This window comes from Bombus pyrosoma, linkage group LG2 (assembly GCF_014825855.1).
Source record: "Bombus pyrosoma isolate SC7728 linkage group LG2, ASM1482585v1, whole genome shotgun sequence".
In the NCBI taxonomy this organism is placed as follows: Eukaryota; Metazoa; Arthropoda; class Insecta; order Hymenoptera; family Apidae; genus Bombus; species Bombus pyrosoma.
In genome coordinates, this window is record NC_057771.1 from 5936557 (window position 1) to 5963561 (window position 27005).

Below are 27005 nucleotides of genomic sequence, written 5' to 3' on the forward strand. Positions count from 1 at the left end.
TTAATGATTAAAGATGATCAATCTACAGCATTGTGTGAAATGTGAAGTATAAAGTATCGTCTTACCATAAGGATTCTTTGCAAGGGTCGTGCTATCAGTGACCAATGGTTCGGATTCGCCTTCTTCGTTAACCGCTTTCACTCGGAATTCATATTCGTGACCTTCTTGGAGGCCTTTAACGTCCATTTCGGTATCTGAAGTGCGTCCAACCGGGACCCATCTTCCGGTGGATTTGTCGAGTTTCTCCACTACATACCCAGTAATAGGTTTACCACCGTCGTCTTCCGGTTTTCCCCATTTCAATTTGCAACCGCTCTTCGTGACATCGGACACTTTAAGAGGACCCTCCGGTTTTCCAGGAGACGCTATTAACATTTATGGTCATGTATATTGCGCGTTACGTATTATCAGGTATTGTCATATATAAACAGATACTATCATTCGTTAAGGAGAAAGATTATCGCGTTCTAAGTAATATACCAGAGTTTCTGAATAACGTATTACTGAATTCTGGTAGCTGGTATCACTTATCTTCCAGCAATTTAGATTATTTTCTAATGGTTAATAATTAAAGTTAGTTAGTACTGGTGAACACTGGTGAATTACTGAGACTAGCAGCGTGTCCAAATCATTACTGATGAAATACAGTCACTAGTTTTGGATACTTCTTCGGCATATCTTTTGTCAGTTTACAATAATTTTCTTCTATAAGGAATGTTTCATAAAGTTGTATCGTTAATGATCGGACATCAAAGTTAAACTTACAAAGTATGGTAATTTCGACCTCGGCTTCGTCTTCGCCGTGTGCGTTTACAGCCTTGATCTTCCACACTCCAGTATTCTTACGCACGCTATCGGTAATACTAAGTTTTGTGTTGTAATCGACATTGACGATTTCGATATTTTCGCCAGTTTTAACTTCTTGGTTCTTGTGATACCAGGTGATTTCTGGAGGTGGTTCACCGCGAACGTCCACGTCGTATTTGATTGGTTTGCCAGCTCGTACGGTGATAGGCTTCAAGTTTGTACGATCGATTCTCGGTTTCACTATTACAAAAGAAGACAGAGTTTCGATGAAAGGTTTGAAAGAACTAGATATCATAAAGTATAGTAGTATCAAATAGGAATGGAATACTTACGGGATTTGTGTTTGCATATCTGCATCTTCGAGGCGTCCGATGGCGGAGATGGTCCGGCTTTGTTTACAGCAATAATCCTGAATTGATATTCTCCTCGCTCCTTCAGATCGCCTACCTTGGCCTCCAGTTGATTTCCAGGTACCTCCATCGCTTTTTCCCAGTCTGGTTTATAACGATCTTTCTTCTCGATGATGTACTTCTCGATCGGTGCACCACCATCGAAGTCCGGAGCAGTCCATTTCAAACTTATGGACTCATTGTCGTAGTCGGTTATCTCAGGTGTTCCAGGTTTATGTGGTTCGTCTAGAAATTATCGGTAGAAATTGGTGTGAAAGATTTTGCGACCAATTATACGTTCTGATCATTCTACTGTTCTTTTACTGTCAGATCTCAAAGATATATCAAAGAAAATATAAATATCACAGTGTTTTTCATTTTCATCGTTTTCATCATGCTTTGCCAACGAGTTTATATTAGAATTTATTATCTTCGTTTCTCCTATATTTCCTCTCTTTTCAAATATAAGAATTTCAAAAATATAATCAAGACACATCGATATAGTACTCTTGTACTCTGCGTTTCGCTTTGAATCGCAGCTTTCATGCCTACCATATGGATTTCTGGCGATGATCGGACGTTCGCTCTCAAGTGGTTCGGAATCACCTTCGTCGTTGACAGCTGTAACGCGGAATTTGTACTCGCCTCCTGGATTTAATCCAGTCACCTCGAATTCCGTATTCGGTGCATTGCCTGGAACTTTTCCCACTCTGACCCATTTGCCAGTTTTCGTGTCCAATTTTTCGATCTCGTATTCTTTGATCGGGACACCGCCGTCGTCTTCTGGTTTTTCCCATTTCACCTTGGCCGAGGTTGCTGTAATGTCCGTCACTTCTAACGGACCCTTCGGTGCTTCTGGCTTGCCTGCGTAACAAAAGCAACTCTATTAACTGTCCTGTGGACACTCGGCTACACATTTACAAATTTTCTTCGCGATCTCTTATGTTCTTGCGAAAGTAATCAAGAGCTGAATAAGATAATTAAATAAGAACGTCTGTCGACTTTTCCGATAGACTATAACTGTATTCTAAGAATGGACGGAATTTACCGAGAACTGTAAGTTCGACAGTCTCTTCGTCCGTTCCGTTAGCGTTCTCCACTTTGAGAGTGTATTTTCCGGTGTCTTTGCGCATCGCGTTCACGATCGTAAAGTCTGTGTGATAATCGACGTTATCGATCTTGATGCGTTCCGTGTTGGTTAGGGGGATGTTATCCCTCCAAATCCATTTAATCTCTGGTGGTGGCTCTCCGATGATGTCCACAGACCATTTGTGCGTACGTCCCGCCTTGATGATTACGGATTTGAAGTTGGTTCTGTCGATTCTTGGTTTAACTAAAATTCAATAATAAAATTCAATGATAAAATTAAGGTAAATTGACCGAAGCGTTCGAATACTTATGAACAGCGTTTGTACGATGAAAGCGAAAACTTACGGTTCTTGTGTTTGCAGAGGTGGCTGTCGGTAGGTTCGCTGGGTTCACTCGCGCCTGCTTTGTTATGAGCACGAACTCGGAATTGGTAAATCATTTTCTCTTTCAGGCCTTCGACCTTCACTTCCGGAGTGGCGTCAGCGGTTTTCGTTACCTCGACCCAATCCACCGCAAATTTGTCTTTCATCTCAACGGTGTAGTGAGTGATTGGCCTGCCACCGTCGCTCTCAGGCTTTTGCCATTTCAGGGATACGCTGACGTTGTCGTAATCGAAGATTTCTGGTTTACCAGGTTTGCTGGGCTCATCTAACGGAAACCAAGAGTTGCGATTAAAGAATTGCAAATATTAGAGATTTGAGGCCGTAATATGATAACGTAAACGAGCTTCCAGGTGTGAACCACGTCTTTATAAAAAGAAAAACGGTGATTGATCCACATGTTGATCAGTGCATTTATGGAAAGCTTGAAGGCGATAAAACGAGCAAAATGCGCCCAACGTGCAAAAATGTACGACGGTCGCAGCAGCAGGAGTTTCCATAAAACTGTGCTTTACACTCGAGAAAGCTTCGATTATAAAAACTGTGAACATCGTTGAACATCCTCGTAAGCTATTAATGATTCTATTTACCATATGGATTCTTGGCAAGAATAGCTTCGTCGACTTCCAGTGGCTCGGATTCACCTTCCTTGTTCACAGCTTTCACGCGGAATTTGTATTTCTTCTTCGGAGTCAAGCCACCGAAGGTGAAGGAGAAATCGTTTGGTCCGACTTCTCCGGCAGGGATCCATCGTCCAGTGTCCATATCCATCTTTTCCAAAACGTAACCGGTAATATCGGTACCGCCATTGTCTTCCGGCTTTTGCCACTTCACTGTTATGTGATCGGATCGGACTTCTTCCACTTTCAGCGGACCAGTTGGTTTCGACGGTTTGTCTGCGGAAAGAGGAAGAAACGATTTGTAGAAGGTTCATAACAATACTAAGTGGTTCGTCGACGAACACATAGCATGGAATAATTTATTATTTTATTTTGTAACTTCCTTGGAAGCATTTCCTGAAGAATCTTAACAATTTATGCGGTAGCGAAAAGGATGAGCAAAAGTTCTGAGCCGTTGAATTTATTACAGCCATAAATCGAAAGACATGACAGAGTAAAAAGGGAAGAAACAGAAACCTACCGAGTACAACAACGTCACCGACGCTCTCGCAGGTTCCAGAGCTGTTGGTCAGAACCAGCTTGTATTTGCCTGAATCTGGTCTGGTCGTTTTTCTAACAGTAAGCACCGTGTTCCTTTCATATTTATCGATCGTGATTCTTTCCGCTGCATCCTGAACAATTTCTTTTTGTCCGAGGAACCAATGGACTTCCGGCTCGGGTTCACCGGCATATTTAATATCGTATTTGATAACTTGTCCTTTCTTTATGATGAGATTGGTCAAACCATCGCCAACGATGTACGGCTTGACGAATCGGGATTTGGCGATAATTGGTTTTGTAGCGTCTGAAGGTGCACCAGGTCCGGCCTTGTTCACGGCTCTGATTCGGAATTCGTATTGGGTGCCTTCCTTCAGACCGTCGATGGTAGCTGCCGTTACGTCTCCTTCGATTTCTTTGCCCTTCACCCATTCTTTACCGAACTTCTCTTTGTACTCGATTATGTAGCCCGTGATCGGTGCTCCACCATCGCTTTCTGGTTTCGTCCACTTCAAGTCGGCGTGATCTTTGTCCCAGTCCACCACCTCCACGTCCGTCGGTTTACCTGGCTCGTCTGTTGACAAGAATTACTTTTCTCATAATTTTGTCAGCATCATATTTTTTGTTCTTGTCTATACTTGACAAATCTTGATTGGAAAACGTAGCAGTTTCAAGAAATTCTAGTTTAGAAAATGTTTAAAAACTTTAACTTAATTTTATGCTAAACATAATTTTATCCCGTGATCAAATCTACGTTGAACGTATTGACCCGTAACTGGTTCGATGATCGTTTCGCCACGTAGACAGAAATATTCAGGAATTTACAAAAGGTGATATCGCGAGACACGTACATCAAGTTATACATTTATCGACAATACAACGTTTTACGACGTATACTCTCAAAATGACCACAAAGACGAAAGTTCCTAGCGTTGCATAGATTCCGTTTGTCCAGTTACGGATTTAAAGCGAACTATTTCATACGTACCCCATGGATCTTTCGCGAGTACTGGTTTGGCGAACATCGCGGGTTCGCTGGAGCCAAGTTTGTTCACCGCTCTGATACGGAATTTGTATTCTTTTTTCGCTACAAGGTCTTTGACTTTGTAAACGCATTTCTCGCCAGGCATAACTTCGCCGACACTGTCCCATTGTGCCTTCTTGCTGAGGTCGAGACGTTCGATCACGTATTGCGTGATTGGCGATCCACCGTCGTCTTTCGATGGTTTGAAAGAAACCACGCAAGAGTCTTGGAAGATCTCGGTAACGTCAACGTCCGTAGGCGGAGCTGGTACATCTAAACGAGGTTTGAACGATTAAGTTAGTTACAACGAATGGCAGGGTTATTGTTCGTCGCTGGGACAGAGGCGAGTGAAATGGTACACCAAAGTTGAGAGCGACGATCTGCAAAGTTTTCAGGGTGAAGATGGTAGAAGACACTGTAGGAAGTCGAAAAATTAGGTTTCTCTTTTTATACAGATTGGAGAATGAAGAAACGAGTAAGAATCAATCTTGTCTAAAATTAAACATTTCTGTACCATATTCCATTGTTTTAGTGTACAGTGAAAAGTGTTTTAGTGGACGGTAAAATAACTTTGCAAGAAACGAACAGAACACGTCTGAGCAATAGTACCGGTTCCGGGATAGAAATGATCGATCAAAGGTCGGTTTACCTTGCATGTTAATATTCACATCGCGGACTTCCTCCCCTTGGCTGTTACCGATCTTTACTTGATAAATTCCAGATTGGTCATGAGAAGGTTTCTTGATCTTGAACGTGATCTTGTCTTCACCTACAACTATTTCTACATCCTTCAACGGCAATGGTTTGCCATCTTTCATCAGTTTAGCTTCTACCTGGCTCTGTTTCGTTCCTTCGACTGTGGACGAGAACAATAGTTTTAGAAGACGATCGCTTCGATGAACGAACATCGATATATCGACGTATCTACATGATAAAAATTAGCATTTCCCAATCGCAGCAAATGGGGATCAAGTAGCAATAAATTATTCCTCGCGATCTCGGTTTCTAATTACTTACGAGTCTAATAGTACGATACATTCAAAGGTAACTTTTAAGAAGATCGTTAAATTGCTATAATTGCAGATTAAATCGCTATAATTGCTTGGAATGGAAGTATACGTGTGTTTCGAAAGGATCAAATCAGCTCGTAACAAGGAATGAACGAAACTTACTCTTGTAAGGAACAACGAACACGAGTGGTTGGCTGCAAGGACCTTCGACCTTATCGGGGATTTCAACGATCGGTTTGCTCTCGCCCTTCTTTACCGTCAGTTTACAGCTGCTCGTTAACTGTCCGCTCTCACACGTAATTTCACCGTCATCGCTCATTTCTAGCCTATTGAAGACTAGCTGATGCTTTCCACCGCCCAAGTTCTTGATCTCGATCCTCTCACTGGGTTCGATCTTTTGGCCATTAAACAAGAAGATGGCAGGTGCGGTCTGATCTTGAAGTTCCACATCCAGTACCAATTTTTCCCTTTCCACTGCCACCGTATCCTTCAACTTCTTGTTGAATCGGTTCGCATCTGAGGAGTTTGGTTATTAAATTAATGTAACATCCGATCCATAGGTCTTATACAATCTTTCCGGTGCTAGGTCAACTTACAGTTTATAACTATTTCGGCTTCAGTCTTGTCAGCGTTGCTCACGCACGAGTATTGACCGGCATCTGTGACTTTCGCGTCTTTGATGATGAGCTTCCTCTTTCTGCCCTCTTCCTTGATCTGTACCCTGTACGATATTAACAGTATCTCTATTAAAATTCTACGTCTACGAGAAGCAAAACGACGAAGACTATACGTGTATTTAATTTATGTTAATTCCACAATTCGATCTTAATGTTGTTAATTAACCGAGGGATAAACGTACTTGTACTCGCTCTTGGTAAAATTAGTTTTAGATTCTAGCACGTTGTATCTTTCTTGCGGGAAGATCAGAAATTACAGAACGTCTACGTTCGCGTATATTGTCGGTATAATTTTTTAATCAGTATTTATCGTCGTTATAATAATTGATACGCGGAACATTTGCTCCGCAGCTCAAGGGAATTCGATTTCGAAAGGATGGAGGAGATCAAATCTCAAACGACGTCATTACCTCTTGTCAGGTACAATCTCCTGGTCACCTCTGAACCATTTCACTTCGCCACCAGCGTCGTCCAACTCGCAGACAAGCGTTAACGTTTCCTTTTCTACGATCTGCTGGGACTTGAGCACCTTTACGAACTTGTAAGGATACTCTGCATGGAAGGAAGGGGATATTTTAGAATTTGCAAACATCATCGATCGCCAGAGTTTATAAAATATCTAGGATAACGTTCTCCTAGATTAAAACATACCAACTATAGTTAGAACCGTTTCAGTCTTGTCGGTTTGTTTGTTAATCTTACAAATGTACTCGCCGCTATCTTCAAGCGTAGCGCTCTTTATGGTTAATCGACAAACGCCGTTCATGTCCTTCGACATACTGTACGTATCGCCCTCCTAGAGATATTAATTAATCGTTTTTTTTTTTTTTTACGTATTTTGTATTTTCAATTGTACGATGTACGAGAAATGAAATTGTAATCTTAAAAGCTTCACCTCCAACTTCGTTTTTCCTTTGTACCACGAAACTTGGGCGAGGTTGGAGCTAACTGTACATTCCATGTAAACTTCATGCTTAGTGTAACCACTTGTTTTCTTAGCCAGTGGTTTCGTGAATGTGTAAGTTGGGTCTGGTTCTGTGTAACAATAAATCAGTAGCTCGATACATTCTAGCCAAGATGATATATTGTGACTTATAGTCCAAGTATAATCGAATCAATGGTAAATAGAATGTTAATAAAAAAAAGGAGAAAAAAAGAACGAATAGAAAATATAGAAAGGACAAAGAGCAGGACAACGACTTGACAAATTTAAAAAACAAATACAAATTTCAAAAAAAAAAAGAAAGAAAAAACCAAACTCTGTCCTCTTATTTGGTTTTGGAACAAGTATCGTTACGTATACTACTAGCCCTTGTACACAGTTCGCGAATATCCATCGAATCGTACTAACCTTCGACGTTGAGGAACGCTGTGCTGGAGATACCTGAAATTTCAATTTTATACTTCCCGGTATCCTCGACCTTGGGATTCATAATAATCAGTTGGTAGCAATCTTCCTCGTTCTTGAACTTGTATTTCGACGAAGGGAACAGTTCCTAAATAGGAGAAGCAAATTTCTTTAAACATTTCCGAATAAATCTCTCGATTAATATCTATTTTATTATTTGCCAATTAATTATTTAATAATAATTAGGCGCAAGAGGATCATAGCGGTGTAGGCTAGTTCAATACCATCTTTCATAAAACGCTATTACATTGTAGACAGTTAGAAGGTAACTGATTGTATCCTTTCGAGTCGTGGAAACGTATACCACGGCAGAGAATAAAGTTGCAACTTAATTCGCCGGGCAAACTAAAACGACGACGTTCGTAAGTATCAAAGCACGTGTTGAAATTCAAATTCTTCAAATTTCGACCGAAACCGCTATGATGTTGGAACAACGAATCGATGAACAAATATAACAGGCTTATTGCTGTCGGAATAAATGGATAAAAAAGAACGAGAGACTTACGTCCTTTCGGAAGAACCATTTTGGTTTGCAGTTTGGTTTCGAGAAGTTCGCCTCGAAGACCACCTTCTTGTCTTTGCCTTCCTTGGCATATTGGTCCACCAGTGGTTTGAGGAAACTTTCCTGTTTCTGTGAATACGAAAACTCTGTTAGCGAAGGATTCTTCGTTAAGAAATTTCCATCAGATCTAAGAACACCGCCAAGAACGACAACGTTGCTGGGCATACAAGGAAGATGAAGAGTCAAAACGTTTAAAAAAAAGAAGGCGCCACAAACCAACGGATGTCTCGCTAGGCGAGGTAAAAATATGTACAAAATTGCCCCAAAAAATAGAGAAAAATGTCTCGTCGACGAGGACGAAGCGTTGGAAAGCCGCTGTAGCTGGAAAATTCTAGAAAAAAATAACGGAACAGCACAAAAATAAAACGTCGGCCGTAAAAAGGTTCGATAGAAGATTGTTGTCGAAGATAGTGAGAAGTGACGATGGATGAACGTATATATAATACATATATATGATAAAGAAGAATAAAAGTTGTCGAAACAGACCGTGTATAAATTTGATAGATTTGAGGAAGAAGGTGAGAATAGAAGAAACAGACGTAGGAGAAGAGAATGAGAGAGATATCATAAAAGACAAAGAGAGAAAGACGAGTGGTCTAGTCGTTGAAGAAACGATAAATAAAGAGGAAAATAGTGAATCGCATTCTCATAAGAAAGAGCGAGAAAGAGCGAAATATATAGAGATAGGGAGGAATAAAAGTGAAAGACATCGATATCACGCTGGTAGATCGTGAAACTGTGTTTCGAGTTTCAAGTTGTCGAGGAATACGATCCAACCTCCGTCTTGGTGAAATGGTGCAGGGTCGGCCAGTCGGGAATTAATTCGGCGAGAGAGGGTCTACGAGATCCACTACTCTATAAAACAACAAAAATCGTCTACGATCACAGTCTGATTTACTACACGGGTATCTTCTTCGTTGAGGCTGATGGCAGGCAAAGTAAAGCGTAAGAAAATCGTGTTTTTAATAGAAATCGAGCTTAGTGGTTTGCTTGTGTGGGTAGTCTTCTCTTTCCAAATAATTTCAGAAAAATAACCAATGAAAATATTAGTCGTATTAATTTCACTAGTTCAGGACCTAGCAAGGACCAACGTTAACGCAACGTTTCATTCGAAATCCTTTCTCCGTTAATTCAATCTACGTTATCGAATTATGCCTTTCAACACCGAGGTTGTGAAACGTATTTTCCGGCATTAACACTCGTTGCTGCTTCTTTCACCCACCTTTTATTACGATTTTACCAAGTTCTAAAGTAAATCGAGCTATTTCGAGAACTATGAAAGATAAACTTTCTTCGTATCATGAAAATTTTGGTTTCAACTTTCTAATTTGTACACGTTACGATCCATCTTTTATACCGAGATACAGAGCGATACGTAAATTGTTTTACGTTTCTCGATAAATTTATCTGGATTTCCTCAGAACTTGGTAGAATTGGAAGATCTTGATGGCTGAAGCGACGATGACGGAAAAAGCAAATTTGACGCGTTACTCGATACCAATGCGTGGTCCTTAACTGGTCAACGGAAAATCGTTGAAGCCGAGCTCCTCTAGAAAAAAGAAGCGCAGGCCAAAGCAGGTTAACTCAATGGATCGCGAGAATTTCATCGTTGACACAGCAACCCTGAAGCAAAGAAACTGAAAAACGCGACGGAAAATCTCGCGATCGTCTCGGTCGTGAAACGGGACAATTTACATGTTCCTAGCTTCCTTCGTAGTTCTCGTAAAAGTAACCTTTTACGGGTGTCACATAAAACTGCTTGTATTTGTTGAAGCTTTGCAGGGTGGAAGTGTAGGCGTTTAGTCTGTCCTTCGAAGCTTTTAACCCTTTGGGGACGTGGTATACGCAATGCCAAATTTTATCAACGCGCGTACAAAGGGTACCACGATTATAACTAAACTACGGATGTTTGGGCAAATTTATATTTTTACAAACGCGACCGGAGAAACGGATCCTGCAGACATTCGTTTCACCCAGCGAATATCACGCACAGCTACGACGATAACTTGTACAGAGGTAACTTGTCATAGAAACTGTGCGTTCGTGTTTTAGAAATTCTTCTTTCTTATTTACGTTCCGTGTAATTTTACCTAATTCTAAACTTTCTATAGGTGTATAAACATCCGCGGTCTAATTATAACGGACGCAGTCCAATTATAACGGTCGAGCAATGGAAGAAACATGGACGGAAGAGAACGTTGGAAAAGGCATCGCGAGCCCAAGGGATTAAAGTAGAATCGAGCGCCAGGAATGAAGAAAACGTTGCTAAAATCGTTTTCGCGAACCTTCTCTTTGATCACTGTCGCTAGTATCGGCCAGTCGGCGATTAGCTCCTGCAAACTTGGCCTGCGCTGAATGTCGAAGACGTCCTGCATGCCCGGCACACACACACGTTCACGTTAATCCCACTCTTGTACGATCCCGGATATCAAGTAGCGGACAACCCTGACGGTTACTTTCATCGAGCTGCTCTTCCAATCGAATCGTTTAAACAACGACGCGTTGTGAGTTTCACATAAATTTGTTAACAGATCTACGCGAATTCGCCGAAACGAATTCACCGAATTCCGATAAACGTCTCTTAATTCGCATCAGGGTTTTCCGCGTTAAAACACTTAAAAGACATTTAACATTTAGAGATAATGCTTGCTGCTAGGTTACACACCGTTATTAATAATCGAGCTTCGAGGTGCATACCGCGTTAATCATACCTACGAGTGCAATTTTACTCGACAAAGTGCATAGTTTCTACTCATGCATTGTGAACGACGATTTTTTATTTGATCGATAACGAAAAAAAAAAGACTAATTTTTGGTTAATCGACGGTTGGTTAATAAAAATCAATTACTACGTGAATGTGGTGTACGATACGAATGAAATACGTGTATATCGAAATACGAGATTCAAGCGCAGCATTAGCTCTAAACTAGCGTGTGTACGCGCGAATATCACACGGTGCGTGTGCTCTTGTAAATTAGAACGCAACGGTACTGTCGTCAATGTTTCGTAAATACAGTTGAGTGTATCGTTTGTTCTTCAGTGTTTCAGACTTTCGACGCAGTGATAACGCGTAATATGGATTAGTACGGGGTTTCTGTTTCCACAATTTCTTTCCTTTCTTTTCTTAATCCTTTGAGTCGTCGTCAAAACGATCGAACGTGACCAGAACGGATCTACCTGTACAAAAGCAAAAATTATATCTGTTTCTCTACTCATCTGAGCTGTTGATAATTTTTGAAAATTTCTACATACGTGTAACGTACGAGTTAAATGCTCAAAGGATTAAGCCTACCTCTTTTTTAAAATATCGTTGACTTGCTTAACGCGAAATATATTTCTTCCAACGGTTCCTAAAATTGTAGAAAACAGAATGGTATATTAATGCGTCCAAATAGCGTCTCGTCAAAGTCGGGAAGCTATCTACGAGGGGAATGATGCCTGAAAACCTTGAGCCAGCTCCAGTTAGTTTCACCCTTCTTGTCTAGAGAAATTCGAAGGACCTCCTCACCCTCCGCCAAGATCACTATATCCTCCCCGTCTTGATACCAGCTTCTTCCGTGCATCACGAAGTCGCCCAGCGACTACGAAGATAAACTTGTACAAAGAAGAAAGAGACAAACAAAGAACTTGCTACCACCGATGCTATATCATCGATAGCTTTCGAACGTACTATCGATGTATATCTGATTTACGGAAATGTTAAATTGTCGGTCTTTGTCTTTTCACCTACTTACCAAATAAATCGAGCTCGTCATCGACTTACGCTATTACGACGTTATTCTCTAGTACATGTACGTTAATTCTATTAAATTCTCGACCGAAGTTGTGTCGTTGGTTTCGTATATCTCACCTAGCGCTTGAAATTCATTTGTAATTAAACGATAAGCAATTTTTTCTTTCCAGATAGAACAACAGTATAGACGTAGTAGCATACCGAGCTGTTATTGAATGATCGCAAGTAATCGAGAAATGCAACAGACTTACAACGAATGGACATGCATACCAATAAGGACAAGCTCCCTCAAGACATACAAGAAGAAAAAAAAAAAAAAAAAGAAAAAAGAAGAAGATTCAAAGTTTCTGATTCGAAGTATTGAATCACGCGATAAGAACGATCTTCGATCGTAGATGAAAATAATTAATCGGCTACGCACCTTCTCCAACTTTTTCAAAACCGGCAAAGGTTTCTCGACCTCCTTTAAGTCTACCTTTTCCTGTTCTTGCTCTTCTCTCGCCCATTTCTGGTACTTTCTCTTTTTCAGCATAGCACGGAAGTCCATACCACTGGCGTCTGCAATGAAACATCGAGGCTCGTCGGTCGAAAGATTGAGAACGAAGACAGCAGGTTAAAGATTACGATTAAGAACGATTAATGGCGAGGATCGAAGAATGGAGACATAAAGATTAAGATCACAGAAATTGAGAAGAAGTTTACTACGTAGAAAGAGAGAAGAGAGTTTACCGGAAACGTAGAGCTGCATCTCGGCAGAGTCCTCGCCATGGATGTTGCTCACGACGATCTTGTATGTGCCCTCGTCGTTGGGCTTCGTCTTCCTCATGCAGAGGGTGATCGTATTGGTCTCTGTGTCCGTAAGGAACTTGAATCGGCCACCTTCGATGATCTCGGTGATACCCTTGTAGAATTTGAAGGTCGGCGCAGGCGTACCTTCCACCCCAACAGTGAGGTACGCCGTCGAATCTGAGAAAAACGTTCATCGTATTCGATCGGTCGAGTCGATTCGACAAGCAAATCAACGGAGACGACTTATCGCTACTTGCGGCTTTCGGTTGCTGTGTTCCATCGGAATATTATTCCAACTATTGCATTATTCCAAGTATTACAACTAGCTTCTTCAGAGGGTCCAATGACGCACCGAAATTTTTGCTTACGACGAAAATAGGAATATGTTGGCTTGGCAACTAAGTGATTGCGGATTTTGTCATTAGGTGGTATTGACAAAATCCGCAATAACTTAGTTGCCAAGCCAATAAAAACACAGCGATACCGATACAGCGAGAGGATTGAACGTTAGCGCAGAATGAAAATTGTTTGATAGGAATACAGATACGCTAATATAGGAATGTAGGAATATAGAGATAATGCTCCCATCTAACACGGTATACAACCAGAAGGCTCAAGTAATATTGTGTTGGCAACTAAGTGATTGCGGATTTTGTCAATACCACACCTAATGACAAAATCCAAGCCAATAAAAACACAGCAATACCGATACAGCGAGACGAATGAACGTTAGCGCAGAATGAAAATTATTTGATAGGAATACTGATACGCTAATATAGGAATGTAGGAATATAGAGATAATGTTCCCATCTAACACGGTATACAACCAGAAGGCTCAAGTAATATTGTGTTGGCAACTAAGTGATTGAGGATTTTGTCAATACCACCTAATAGCAAAATCCGCAATCACCTAGTTGCCAAGCCAATAGTGATCGCAGAAACTCGGGCCAGGAAAGCCTTGAAGTTTCAAAGGAGAGAAAGTAGAACGTACCTTCGACGGCGGAATATGATTCCTGAACATCGACGATCTGAGGTGGTCCCGCTGGTCCGACATCTCGAAGAGGTGTGCTCGGCTGATTGATCTTATTCTCGAGGTCCGCCACGCTGGGTCTTCTGACGTCCGCACTCGGACGACGACGCTGTATCAATCGATCATCGATGAATCATAAACCATTTACATCGTTCCCTTTGTTTATTTTTCTTTTTTCGCTTTAAAAAGCGTTTCAAGCTTTCGGAAAAAGCAAGCAAGCTGAAGTGATCAAGTACGTGACTTTCGTCGCCTTACCTGCGCTTCCTTGATTTACCTGGTCGCGATAACTGCATACGGCAACTCACGAAATTATTAAGACGCTCGTAACTATATTATCTGTCTGTTGCGCGAAACATTCTGAAAATAACGCTGTAACGAGGTCGAGCTATCGTATCGATAAAGTTTGAAACATATCTGAAAGTATATACGCGAACGTTTACCGCAGATACGCGTATGTATATTTGATATAAAATTACTACGCAGCACGAATCGCCATCTTAAACGCAAAATAAGTGTCGAAGACGATTGTATCGAAATTTCAAAATGCTTCGCGTTCATATTTATGCAAATATTGAAACATTTCCGTGAGTCGCTGTAAATATTCGCAACAGATAATACCGTGACTCGGACGAAAGTCACGACTCGTTCGAAGCTCGGTGCTCTCATGCTGTGTGCGTGGTGCTAATTATTAATCATGCATTTTAGTCACACCGTTAACCTACGTGATTAGTACAAAGCGTTATATCGTTAACTGTTATTCACAATATTAGCGCAAGTAAATCGGAGCCGTAAAACGAGGTCAGCTTTATACAGATCCAAATCTTTGAAAATGCAATTAAACGGTGGAACGGAAATTTGTTTCATATGTTTCATAAATATCATAATGTACACGTTGTTCGCGTTTCTATACTTTCACAATTTCCGATGAAAAGTCTTCGTTAATCGGTTTGCCGCGTACGAAGAATGTGTCTGACCACGTTCGGATACTCCTGAGGGTTTCACGTACTCGTTAGCTAAAGTAAATTCGAGGGTCCTCCAGGAGGCGTTTGCCGATGATTCGAACCGATCTATTTTTTTTTTTTTTTTGGATCGATCGATGCAAAAGAATCTCTTATACTCGAATACCTCGAGCAGAATCCTCGAGTATACGCAGGAGAAGGAAAGATTTTACATATGTACGTTCGTATGCTTTTCCATTCTGGTTCCACACAGCTCGTTGTTACAATACGATACAATGAATGGCGAAGAGAACCAGAATGATTTGTGATCAGAATGTACAGGGTACACATAGGATACATATAAATGAAAGGTTTCCGAGTTACGTGGAGAGGATGTTTTGCTTCGTCGATGCCGAATCGATGAGAATTCGGCGCGCAATTTTCACCAGTTGATCAGTCACAAGGTTAAACCTAGCGCTACGAGATTAAGACTCAGTACGAAGAATTTCGTGTCTTGATACGTGAGAAGAGCTTCGCTGCGAAACAATAAGTAAGTACGCATAAAAACTCGGTAGCTATTGTTCGTTGCGTCGATCGACAATACTTGTTTCTCATACGCTGATTGTAAAAATTCTCCTATACGTCAACGTTCTTCAACGTGTACGTTTTTCAACAGGATGACGATGGATCTTTTATAAATTATACCATCGATATGGTATAAGCTGAACTATCGATCGATGCGTTTTGCACAACTAGAACCATGTAACGATGATGCGTGCAAATAAAAAATGTGCGCTTTCACTGGGATTATAAGTGTTCGTTAAATCACAGAAGCGTTCAAGCTTCAACTGCGAATCTTTTATTTGCATCGCTGTTTCATTCGAAGGGTACTCGATGCGCAAGTGGAACTTTCGTGACGCCTACGAAATTTCTCGGTCGTCGTCACGCCATCGCTGTTAGATACAATTGCTATACACGAAGGCAAATGGTTAATAAGACATATATAGGAGCACAATCGATGAGATGGAGAAATACAATGGATTGTGACGAAAAACAGAGAGAGCGTGAGCGAGAGAGAGAGACACACACGGTTGACAATTTCTAAAATGAACTAAAAAGACGAAGAGGAAGGGGAAAGGAAAAGAAGGAGGAATTACTATCGACACAGTTTTACCACCTTTTTCGTTGTTTAGTTACACTATCGCGATTCCATTACCGCATTCCTCTATGTGGATTATTTACGTAAAGGCACATCGAATAGTACAATATGCACGGGTACGACGATACACATAAAAAATAAAACACATAATATTCGCGATCTGTGTACATTTGTCGGATAGGTGAATAAACAAATTAATAAACAAATGAACGTCGTACCTATGGTTATAACAGAATCGATCGCTAACACATAGCATGGTGAGAGCACGGTGAATAATTACATGTACACTACTCTTGTTCGCGAGAGATTAGCATTCGTATCACATTTTCGTAACAAGCAATACTCGTTTTTAACTTATACATATGTATATCAACCTTGCTGCGATCTTCGACTATCGACTATATTTCGATGTTGCTATCAGTTGAACGAGAAACGTTCGAAGTGAAATCATTTGGTTGGCCGAGAAGTGTCTTTCTTCTACGGACGCATCTTTGTACAAAGATGAAACCTAATCTGTCGAACGTTGTAATCTTTATCTTGATAAATAATTGATAAAATAAAATGGATCATAGGTAAAATAATATAAAAGGAAACATGTTATGCGTCCATTATTTCCTTAGAAAAAGGAAAGAAACTTTTCGGATGATCTGACACAAGAAGAGGAATTTTCTCGTCTTTTGTTGAAGAAAGAGGTTTGAACGCTCGAATCGAAGACCATCGAATGAACGCAGCAGGGTTGCGTGTCAAACAGGTCGTAGCAGCGTAAAAATCACGGATAAATCGAAGTTTTCAACGTGAAAGGCGAAATCCAGTTGAGCAACGTTGTCCGACTAAAACCGTACTTACGCTACTGCGGCTTCTTTGACACCGAACGTCCGATACTACTTTAAACACGAAAAATAGATGCGTAAATTGGTACATAAAAAAAGAAACAAATATATATTGCTATGGATGGAAACATCGACTGAATGAAATATTTCTTACCACTATCTAATTTCTACGTTCTCAATATACATAGTATTCGCTCGAATTAAGCAAACGTTTATACCACATAGCTGCGGGACGTTTCGACTGCAAATATACCGTGTTTAGTCGACGAGCAAGTACTGGACGGCAAGACAAAATTATCCGTAAAATAAATAAACAAAGATAGACGCGCGAAACGTATCGTCGACTAGGCACGAGAGGCGCGTTTACTCGCCGAGAAACGTCCGTTGAGCGGTTTTTGCAAAAACTATGTACAGACGCGCATTGCGAACAATTCGGAGCTTTGCGGCACGCATCAAAAATGAAAAAAAAAAAAAGAAGAAAAAGAAACAGAAATATGTTGGATACAACGCGTTCTGTAATTTGAAAGACAGTAATATTAGCTAACCTCTTTCCCCTGTAGTTCACCAGGACGGCCGGATTTATTCTGTACGTGGTGCGTGAAAAATGGAAAAAAAAAAGTAGAAAGTAAAAAACAGAGAAAAATCATTTGGGTGAAAAAGTCAGAAGGGGGCGGGGATTCGAGACGTCTGACAGGGAGATTCTTATCGGAGAAAATAAGACGGATTTACGTCTGATTGCCAGTGTACTCTCTCGAACACGTAGAAACGGGCCTCGATGGTAGAGATAGCGGGGAGTGGACAGCAGCGGCGACAGCTTCAAAAAATTTAACTAAAAAAAAAGGGTGGTATAGTCGCAAAATTAATATTATCGGCGTTCCATGGTGGTATGCGGCATTTTCTGCGTGTCCTGCGCCTGGCAATTCAACATTCGGCTTGTGCTTTTATAGCTTGTCGTTGTTAAACTGCTCTTTGATAAATAGTATAGCTGTACTCGAGGGAATCCAATTCAAATCCATCGTGGCTGGGTCAGGTATGAGCGGTTGAAAAAAATAGATTTACAAAAAAAAAAAAGATGTATGAAAGTAGTGAGAGCAAAAAAAAAAAAAAATCGAAGTCGTAGAAGTGAGAAACATATAGAGAAAGATCTCGCAGGTAATGCTATTCGGGCAGGTAAGCTTTGTGTTATAGCGAACACAAATCTCACCTTAGCTTCAAGCACCTCGCCGGGACGTAACTTTCCCAACTGCAAAAAATTATAGAGACCATGGTGAGCATTGTGCGTGTACATCGGTTAGTCGCGCGAAGTCTTCCGATATCCTTTGTTATCGCATACCGTATCCAAATACATCGTAGACAAAACGGAGACGGGGAACGTGGGCAAACCTTTGGCAGCGAGATGTCCTTCGAATCGCAAGTTCGAGGTAACGAAAAATACAAAAACAAAGAGAAAAATACACGACGTCCAAAAACTTGGGGGAAAATGTCGAGGGGAAGAGAGAATTTTAATGGAGGATGATACAAAGTGGTAAAGGTAAACTAGCGACAGACGAATACAAGTTATTGCCGAAGTTATTCGACGGATATTCTTCTTAACGACACCTGGCCAATTAATTCACAACACATCGGCGGTGCTAGATTCCGTTTGGTAGAAGTGAGCGGTGTACGTCAGCCAACGCAAGTGCCGTTAAATCAAAGACGGACTTACGCAGTTTCGCATTAAGTAAAGTTCAACGTCTATTTGCCACGACAGTGATTTATCACGCTCTAGAAAGAGACATTGGGGAGTGTGCGACGATCGAGTTTCTCGCTTGTTCGCAGTCCTCGTTGACCGTTATCATGGTCGATGATTCGAACGGCCACGATCCGAGAAAATCGGTCTGAGAATCCGTGGCGTGTCCGCGAGACTCGGCTAGAAATAACGACAAAGCACTGGTTGGATCGCGGACGCGTTTGATTAATCGATGGCAAGTATTAAATGTACAGAGGCATAAATCACGGTCGTCCTTCGTGTCCGGCAAATTGATAGTTTTACCCGACCGTTGGCAGCAAGGTAACAAGTGTCGGGACTGCGTACAACGCATTCCTACTGCGAGTAAATGATATATACACGTACGTAGGTAAAGGCGAAGTGGTATACGTTCGAAAGTAACCAGGTTTCATGCGCCGTGCATGTTTGTCGCTAGCCTGGGCATTTGTTAACGCCGACGCCTGTCCTTTCCGAACGATGTTTGCCAAAATGTAATCTACGATTCGTAATATACGCGAACGGCAATACGAAAGTTTATACACCAATGATTTAAGATCGTTGAAACGTCCGTTTCGCGCCAGACACGCCTCGGATGATTCTTTCGTTGTTATCCTTGCGACTGTTGTTCTTGCTGTTATGATTATTATCATTGCTATTATTATTATTATTATTATTATTATTATTATTATTATTATTATTATTAACATCCTTACGATTAACGATATTAATATTAAAGTAATAATCGTGGAGTGTAGAGTGCTGAGAGATTCGGTTGCAACATATCCGTGCCAGGTGCAGTGGTGCGTTGGTGCAATAGTGCAATTGGTGCATACTTCCACGTCAATAATTATTAATTTATAGAAGAGAATGGAGCCGAGGTTCTCTCGAATCGATGCGTCTCGATGGAACCTGTGCTCGTACGAACGATCCCGCGCCAAATTTCCAAATAATCTTCCCGCATCGAATTGTCCGAACGTTAACACTCGAGATCTCGAGAGTGAAAGAAATTTTTTCCTACGCAATTTGGAGCGCGAGATCATCGAAATATGACATATCGAGTAAGTAAGATAAATTGGCGATAGAAGATGAGAAGTGAGCAGGCAAAGTCGAACGAAGAGACCAACGAGTAGAGGAATTGTGCTTTCGGCAGGCGCGCTCTTCGTTCAACGTTCCAGTAGGTGTGTGTTTGTAAAAGAAGTAACGTGCGAGTAAAAGAACAAGTGAAAGTGAAATAAGTGCATTGGTAGTCGAGTAAGGTTGCAGACGAGGCATTCGCTTTCCCATTTCCAGTGATTTTCCTCACCTTGCGCTCGTCCACCACCTCGCCTGGTCGCAGCTTTCTATTCTCCTATGAATCAAACTCTTCTTTACTAATCTGTATCGTTTCGAAAGTCGCTGTACGTGTACGCACTTATACGCACGCACATCCATGCACGTGTGCATTACCATCCATAACTATCTGGTCACTTCCCAACTATCGCAAATACATCAAATACGCTTGAAACGAGCCTCCATTTAATTCAGATTTTTCATCTCGTCTCGTGCAAACGTATACTCGCGCGGTCAACCAACACCGACGGAAACGATAGTTTACATCGATTGGAATAAAAATTCGAAAACTTTGTACGGATTTTTACGAAGCTTGCCAACTGTTCGTTGCGGACAAACAACGGATACAGCGGATATATCGCTTCGCTTTAAGCGTTCGATTAACGCGCAGAGACGAGAAGCTAGTTACGCGAAGAGGCAAAGAATTAGCGGCTCGGTTCTTCCATCACGACGATATCACGAAGATACGATAATGGAACGTCCGATCAAATTATATCGGGTGTCCAAATACTTATGGACGATAGTTAGAGATAAACGTCTGGTGCGACGAGGACGACTTTCATTTTATCCTTCAGAGATTCATTTTGCTTGCACGTGGTTCCTTGATCCGCTTACTTTCCACGCTGCATCGAAGGCTCGAAGGTAGCTAAGATATCTCGCGAAACACGAGAAGGGTATCATGGTAAGGGGAAAGTGGTTTTTCAGAAGCTGGGCTGTTTGGACGATTCACGAGTAGGATTGCTTTACTAGCTTTGCTGACACTAATATCAACGTACACACCCGACACGTAATTTCGCATCGTCAGACAAACACGTCGGGGGTTCACGTGATTGGACATCTAGCTCTAAGACTATCACGATTGGGATCACTAAATCACTGACGTTGCTACGAAACTGCAAAAAAACTCCAACAATTCTAGGGCTAACCAGCAGTAGCCACTGATCTACCTACGCTTTTATCTAGTTCTGTACACGAGCTAACGTTCTCTATAGTTTAGAATCTTCATGTTTCGTCTTTTTTCTGGTTACTCAAGCTCTCAATTTTACAAAAGAAAGAAAAGAAAAGAAAAAAAAAAAAAGGAAAAATACTACGTAACTACGTTTAGCCAACAGTCTAAGGATAAGCGACTTTGTTCGGTGAACGATAGAAATTTCGTTCGTTTGATCGATCGTTCGTATAAATCGAGAGAAAAATTGAGAGCACGAGTAACCTACGAGCGTTCCCCTCGAACGATCGGTCGATTTGCTCCGTTAAAACGTTACTTTTCGTCGCCAGCGTTCGAGTCCTTTGATACGTTAATCTGTCGTCGTTTATGATGTACGTATCACCGATTTTAGACGTTGGACACGCCCAGTCAGTCGCGAATCAAAAATTAGTAATGAGTAATTGGACAAAAATAGGCTCGAACGGGTCTATTTCTGGAAAGGTATTAAATATCACGAGCTATTAAGAACATTGCTTGGCAATCTGACAAAAAGAGCTTGATTAACGAGTTTTACGATCAAATTCGTTACCGATCCAAAAGCTTCGATCTTTCGTCGTCCAGACGATCACGTTCCGGAGCGAATCGCTTTTCGAGGCGGACTGGCTGCGATGGTACCGATTTTAACGGCGATCAAAACCATTCAATGAGCGAACAATCGAACGGTTGAACGATTGCGTGGCTGAATAGCCGAATGGTCTTTTGTTCTTTCGGTTTTCGTTAAGGAAATTGTACCATCGTCTTGTAGTAGTCGCGTTTAGATATAAAATTAGCCTAAGGTGCAGCAGACAACTGGAAGTCGTCATTTAGTCGCAAAGCAAGAAGAGTATGAAAATAAATAACAACGATAATGACAAACGGACGAATGGTCAGATGGAACAATAGAAATTTTGGTAGTCGCGGAGGCTATCGAAAAAATCCAAAGTTGCGCGAATGATCGAATAATCGAACGAGACAGTCAAGAATTTCAAGTTGAGGGTTGTCAAAGAGATGGAAAGATAGGCGAATAGTAAAACAGTCGAATGAAATTTCACGTAATCGCGAAAGTTAGCAAAGTGGTTGGATGATACGCGGATCGTCGTAAACGGTACCATCGCAGCTGTTCACTCGCGATAGTCCAAAAGCGTAACCGATATACCTCGCGGATAAACACAATGCGTAACATACCTCGTCACTGATAATCAGACTGGGTCTGCGACCCAATTCTTCGGGTGGTATCAAGGATCCCCGTCGACTGGTTGTGCCGCTGCCGGGTATCAGGGAACTCCTTCTGCTTCCAACCGGCGTTACGTCTTTGATAACTTCGATCTTCGGTGCTTCGGGCGCTTTGATCTCTGGCACCTTTGGCTAAGTACGCGAGAAAACCAATTATCAATTTCGGTTGCGTCGTATTTCGAATTTGGGAAAGTAAGCGATAGCTGAGACGCGTTCGTAGGAGAATTTGCATATATCGGGTAACCAAGAAAGTTTTGGCGTTATTAAACGTTGAAAGAGAAACGCGTAAGCAACGTAGAAAGAAGGTAATTTATTCGTGAAAATAATTATTCTCGGCTAATGAAGCAAGCTTTATAAATGCCACGTTCATCAAAATTATAGTCTAGGGAATCGAAAAACTTTTGCAACGCCGTTTTCACAGTCGGTGTGTTTGCTGAGCGCAAATTTAACAGATAAGCGATCGTCCGAGTGGCTAACGAGACATTTCCGTCCTGGCGTTCGTATCTTCTCAGAGATCACACGTGCGGACACGACAATCTCCCATAGTCTTGTACAAGTAGAATGCTTTTGTGCTTCGCTAATATCGTGTGCAACGTTATTTTGCAACAGCTTCTTCAACTGTCTACGAGAAAAGTAGGTGCAATATTTGCAGTAACAGTATGCGGAGAACGTTTTGCGATTCGCAACGAACGAGAGAAAAATCACCAGAACTTTCTTGAGTTAACGTCTCTCCTAAAGATCCGGAGAAACTGAAACGACGCTTGGAAGCACGTCTGTCGGATTTACCGAAGGATCGAGAACCGATGAAACGTTATCGTCGACGGCTCCTAGAACGCGATCGCGATCACGATCGTGCTGAGATCGAGACTGAATCGAGACTGACCGGCCTGCCGCGAGAAATCAAAGCGAAGAGATACGGTCGGGCACAAACGGGTCGCAATAACACCGAAAATAGCGATCGACATTTTCTCCATCCTAATTTTCAAGTCGAAAAATTAGGGATCCGAGGGGGGTGATATACGAGCGGTTATTTGCCAAAATAGTTCCCCCTCTTTCGCGGGTATCCGGATGCAGGGTGGTGGTGGACACGGGACCCATCGGTTGCCAAACGGCATCATTTTGTTCGTTCGATTATTAGCGCTGATATAGAAGCGCGTTGCGTTAATTACGTTTGAGAGAAGATCGAACCAGGATTACCGGGCTATTTGCGTCGGCGATCTTTTATCCGTGGTAAACCACGACCGAGTCCACTTGCTAATCCGCCAGCAAGGATTTCGTGTCACCGCATCGTCTACGACCCTGAGCGTTAAACGCCGATTAATATTAGACCAATAAACGAACTCGCGAGAAAAAGGTGCTCGACCGTTTCTCTCAGTTAATCGCTGCCCGATTTCCAACTTTAACTCTGCGATTTGTAATCGAGCTTACGGAATTCCAGGACTCTCGATCGATCGTACTTAGGCGCGACGTTGCAAAACTCTTGTCGTTCCTGACGTAAAGCGAAGCAGCTTGGCAAAATCGTTTTCTTATTCTTGCATTAATAACGAGCCATTACTCACCTTGGAATCGAACTTCTGTCCGCCGCGTGAAAAGAAAAAAAATCATTAGTAACGGAATAAACGACGTTTGATCTTATTAAATTAATTATCGACTCAATGCAACAGAATGAAAAATGAGAGCAACGTTTCTCTTACTTGCGTGGTTGGTCTGTCCAACTTGGTTTTATCTCGGGGCGCATACTCCCCGAATTCGAATTCTTGCGGCTTCTCCAAAACAGGTCGCTCGTAATCTGGGATCTCCGGAAGCTCGTAATCCTTGTCCTTGCTGGCTTTCCTCACTTTCGTCTTCTTGGCTTCCACCTTTTCCGTCTTCTCAGTTTTCTGCGCGAATGGTTTCCGATTAATCTCTAGCGTCGACGATTTCGCCGATGAAAATCACTCGGGAAAGCACGATAAGTCTATTGATCTTCTGATTGTTATCGCTATTTTATCGCTATAATATATTAACTCATAGCTATGAAACCACTGAACATTTGGAAACGAAGGGCGAGTTAAGGATGGAGCATATTGAATTTTAAAATTACTCGTGCGAAGCGAGAAAACGTAAGTTATCGTGGTCTTCCCTCGTGATCTTCGTACACCGAAGCCGTTCGATAGAACAAAGAGCGACAGGATAGAACATCGATTTCAGCATAGAGAATTCGAGTCGAGGAGCAAATATTTTGTACAGCCAGATAGCCGAGATACCTTGAAGATTGTTATTATATTAATAATAATATTCGTATAGATTGAATTAATCGGTTTGTTAACGATCGGTTTGTCACCGAGCTTTCAAGAATTGAGAAAGTGAGAAGAGAGAGAAGAGAGAGTCTTCGAATTATGCACAGTACCTTACACTTTGTGTCGTTGTTATCAACATCGAAAGAAGAGACCAAGCGTAGAAAGTTGTCGAAAATTGGAGGAAACAGTACCGCAGTAAGAGGAGAGAGAGACACGTCGAATAATCGAGATCGTGAAATTTTATGAGTGGAATTAATAGAATGAGTGGAAAGAATCGTCCAGAGTGTGAAAAAGAATTTTTCATAGTAACAGCGAAAGTACTTAGAACGATCGTAGATTCGAAGAATAAGTAAACAGCCAGTGTATGTACGCATTATGTAAATTTGAAATATTACGTAAATGTAAATGCATAGTGAAGAGAGAGAGAGAGAGAGAGAAAGAGAGAGAGAAAAAAAGGAGTATAGTGTACGTATATTTAGATTCCCATTCACGGGAATACCTTCAACTCAATGATAACGCCATTCTCAGGTTTTTGAGGTACTTTTGGCTCCCTCGAAACCGGTTTAAGTTGAATAGATTGAAAGTTCTCGGCTTTAATTTCGTATTTCGGTGGTTTACGCAGTCCGAATTTCTCCACGTTCGTCTTGGGTTCCACTGGCTGCATTTAACGTATCGTTTATTCCAGACAATTTTCAACCAGAATTTACAAATACCAATCCGAATATAACGAAGTTGCCTCGTAAATAAGCATCGCGAGACGGTAAAAGTTCTTCTATCAATTACGAATGACTCACGGGAGAAAGAAAATACACACCTTCAGTTCTACTTTGTTCAACGTCTTTGCTTCCTCTTCGATCTGTAATTTAAGAAAGTCGAGAATTAAATTAGCGAACGGGAAAGATCAAGGTTTTGAGTTTTCGCTTAATTCGTTAATATCTATCGTAAGATGTAAGTAACAATTTTTATATCGTTTTGTTACAATACTTTGATACGATAACAGATATTTATACACTTATACATATACCTACCTTCGTTGTAGGTTTCAGACTGACTTTTCTGAGCGGTTCCTCTACCTGCGAAAATACAAAATAAAAGGTCATTCGAGGGGATAACTTTAGGAGATTTTGCCAGCGATAATTTGTAAAAAATCATGATTCGATGAATTGTTATGTTTCTTGTTACGGTGATATTCGTTCTCAGAGATTGCTGAAAAGAGTTGATGAATATGTTACTTGGTACGATGATTCGATTTGATCGTTGCTGAAAAGAATAAATTTAGTTCGTGAGATGAAAAATTGAATGCGAAGAAGTTAGGCGATACACACGCCTGTGCGAATAAACGCCATACGTGTTGTAGTTACACGTGTCCGTAAGATGAAAAGTTGATGTGAAGAAAGTTATGCGATGATACACACTTGTGCGAAAAAATGCAATTTATGTTGTGCGGTAATTAAGAGTGTCGTGGCAGTTTACGGGCAAATGTGAATTGTGTTGTGATGCGTCCTCTCAGCTCGCGAACAATTCGCCGTCCTTATTATCATACTTTAGCGAACATGTTCGCGAACAGTATTACTATACAAACGCGATAGATTTGACTTTGTGTACCTTTGGTAGTTCGGGTTTACCAAGCGTGGCTTTAGGTTTCAGGGCAGGTTCTTCCTTCTAAAAAAATGCAATCACGTGACTATTCGTGTTCGTATAAAAAAAAAGGTAACGCGTAACAAAATTTGGTATCTAAGCAAAAGAAGAAAAAAAGAAAGTCTCGTATTCAAGGAAAAAACGATCTCATGTACCTTAGCCTCCTCGGGTTTACCAAGTGTGGCCTTAGGTTTCGCAGCAGGTTCCTCCTTCTAAAAAGAGTAAATATGTCAAGGATAGTGTTGGGAAAACTAAGAAAAATTGTATATATGAACAAATTTCTTCCGTATAAAAAATGCAGTTGCCTGATTATCCGTGTTTGTATAAAGAGAGCGTAACGCGTGAAAAAATTGCGCATCTAAGCAAAAAAGAAAAAAAAAATTTTTGTATTCAAGTAAAAAACGATCTCATGTACCTTAGCCTCCTCGGGTTTACCAAGTGTGGCCTTAGGTTTCGCAGCAGGTTCCTCCTTCTAAAAAGAGTAAATATGTCAAGGATAGTGTTGGGAAAACTAAGAAAAATTGTATATATGAACAAATTTCTTCCGTATAAAAAATGCAGTTGCCTGACTATCCGTGTTTGTATAAAGAGGGCGTAACGCGTGAAAAAATTGCGCATCTAAGCAAAAAAGAAAAAAAAAATTTTTGTATTCAAGTAAAAAACGATCTCATGTACCTTAGCCTCCTCGGGTTTACCAAGTGTGGCCTTAGGTTTCGCAGCAGGTTCCTCCTTCTAAAAAGAGTAAGTATGTCAAGGATAGTGCCAGGAATACTTGAGAGAAAAAAGAAACTGTCTATGCGAAAAGAATGACTTTTAACGTGGTGTTGTGTAC

At 41.2% G+C, this 27005-nt stretch overlaps 2 protein-coding genes across 16 annotated transcripts in view; both read right to left on the bottom strand.

The window, feature by feature from the left end:
- Positions 1–27005, bottom strand: part of LOC122572843 (twitchin) — a 79035-nt gene that overhangs the window by 27446 nt on the left and 24584 nt on the right. For 10 of the 15 annotated variants that reach the window (XM_043738394.1, XM_043738440.1, XM_043738432.1 and 7 more), the window contains 30 exons: positions 26849–26905; positions 26589–26645; positions 26329–26385; positions 26141–26197; positions 25564–25608; positions 25350–25391; positions 23951–24136; positions 23816–23830; positions 22209–22388; positions 20034–20078; positions 14018–14165; positions 12967–13203; positions 12659–12795; positions 8447–8572; positions 7885–8029; positions 7429–7568; positions 7185–7329; positions 6944–7085; positions 6453–6577; positions 6019–6372; positions 5496–5702; positions 4811–5119; positions 3806–4396; positions 3256–3561; positions 2631–2933; positions 2245–2529; positions 1749–2060; positions 1140–1442; positions 766–1047; positions 66–365 (listed from right to left, as the gene is read on the bottom strand). In XM_043738394.1, the coding sequence (XP_043594329.1) occupies positions 66–365; positions 766–1047; positions 1140–1442; positions 1749–2060; positions 2245–2529; positions 2631–2933; positions 3256–3561; positions 3806–4396; positions 4811–5119; positions 5496–5702; positions 6019–6372; positions 6453–6577; positions 6944–7085; positions 7185–7329; positions 7429–7568; positions 7885–8029; positions 8447–8572; positions 12659–12795; positions 12967–13203; positions 14018–14165; positions 20034–20078; positions 22209–22388; positions 23816–23830; positions 23951–24136; positions 25350–25391; positions 25564–25608; positions 26141–26197; positions 26329–26385; positions 26589–26645; positions 26849–26905 (5638 nt within the window). Of the gene's footprint in view, positions 1–65; positions 366–765; positions 1048–1139; positions 1443–1748; positions 2061–2244; positions 2530–2630; positions 2934–3255; positions 3562–3805; positions 4397–4810; positions 5120–5495; positions 5703–6018; positions 6373–6452; positions 6578–6943; positions 7086–7184; positions 7330–7428; positions 7569–7884; positions 8030–8446; positions 8573–12658; positions 12796–12966; positions 13204–14017; positions 14166–18187; positions 18227–20033; positions 20079–22208; positions 22389–23815; positions 23831–23950; positions 24137–25349; positions 25392–25563; positions 25609–26140; positions 26198–26328; positions 26386–26588; positions 26646–26848; positions 26906–27005 lie in introns of all 15 variants that reach the window. The other 5 variants (XM_043738467.1, XM_043738458.1, XM_043738391.1 and 2 more) reach the window with 4 other exon arrangements.
- On the bottom strand, positions 8581–12628 carry LOC122573018. Its single transcript, XM_043738857.1, has 3 exons — positions 11951–12628; positions 10789–10872; positions 8581–9358 (listed from the first exon to the last, which is right to left on the bottom strand). The coding sequence occupies exons 1-3, from the start codon at positions 12065–12067 to the stop codon at positions 9254–9256; spliced, it is 306 nt and encodes a 101-aa protein (XP_043594792.1). The 5' UTR covers positions 12068–12628; the 3' UTR covers positions 8581–9253.

Coding starts and splice junctions, on each gene's coding strand:
- LOC122573018 (XM_043738857.1), bottom strand. CDS start 12,067: ATGCACGGAAGAAGCTGGTATCAAGACGGGGAGGATATAGTGATCTTG. Junction 10,873..11,950: donor CTAACTGGAGCTGGCTCAAG/GTTTTCAGGCAT, acceptor CCGGGCATGCAG/GACGTCTTCGACATTCAGCG. Junction 9,359..10,788: donor CGACAGTGATCAAAGAGAAG/GTTCGCGAAAAC, acceptor GTTGTTTTATAG/AGTAGTGGATCTCGTAGACC.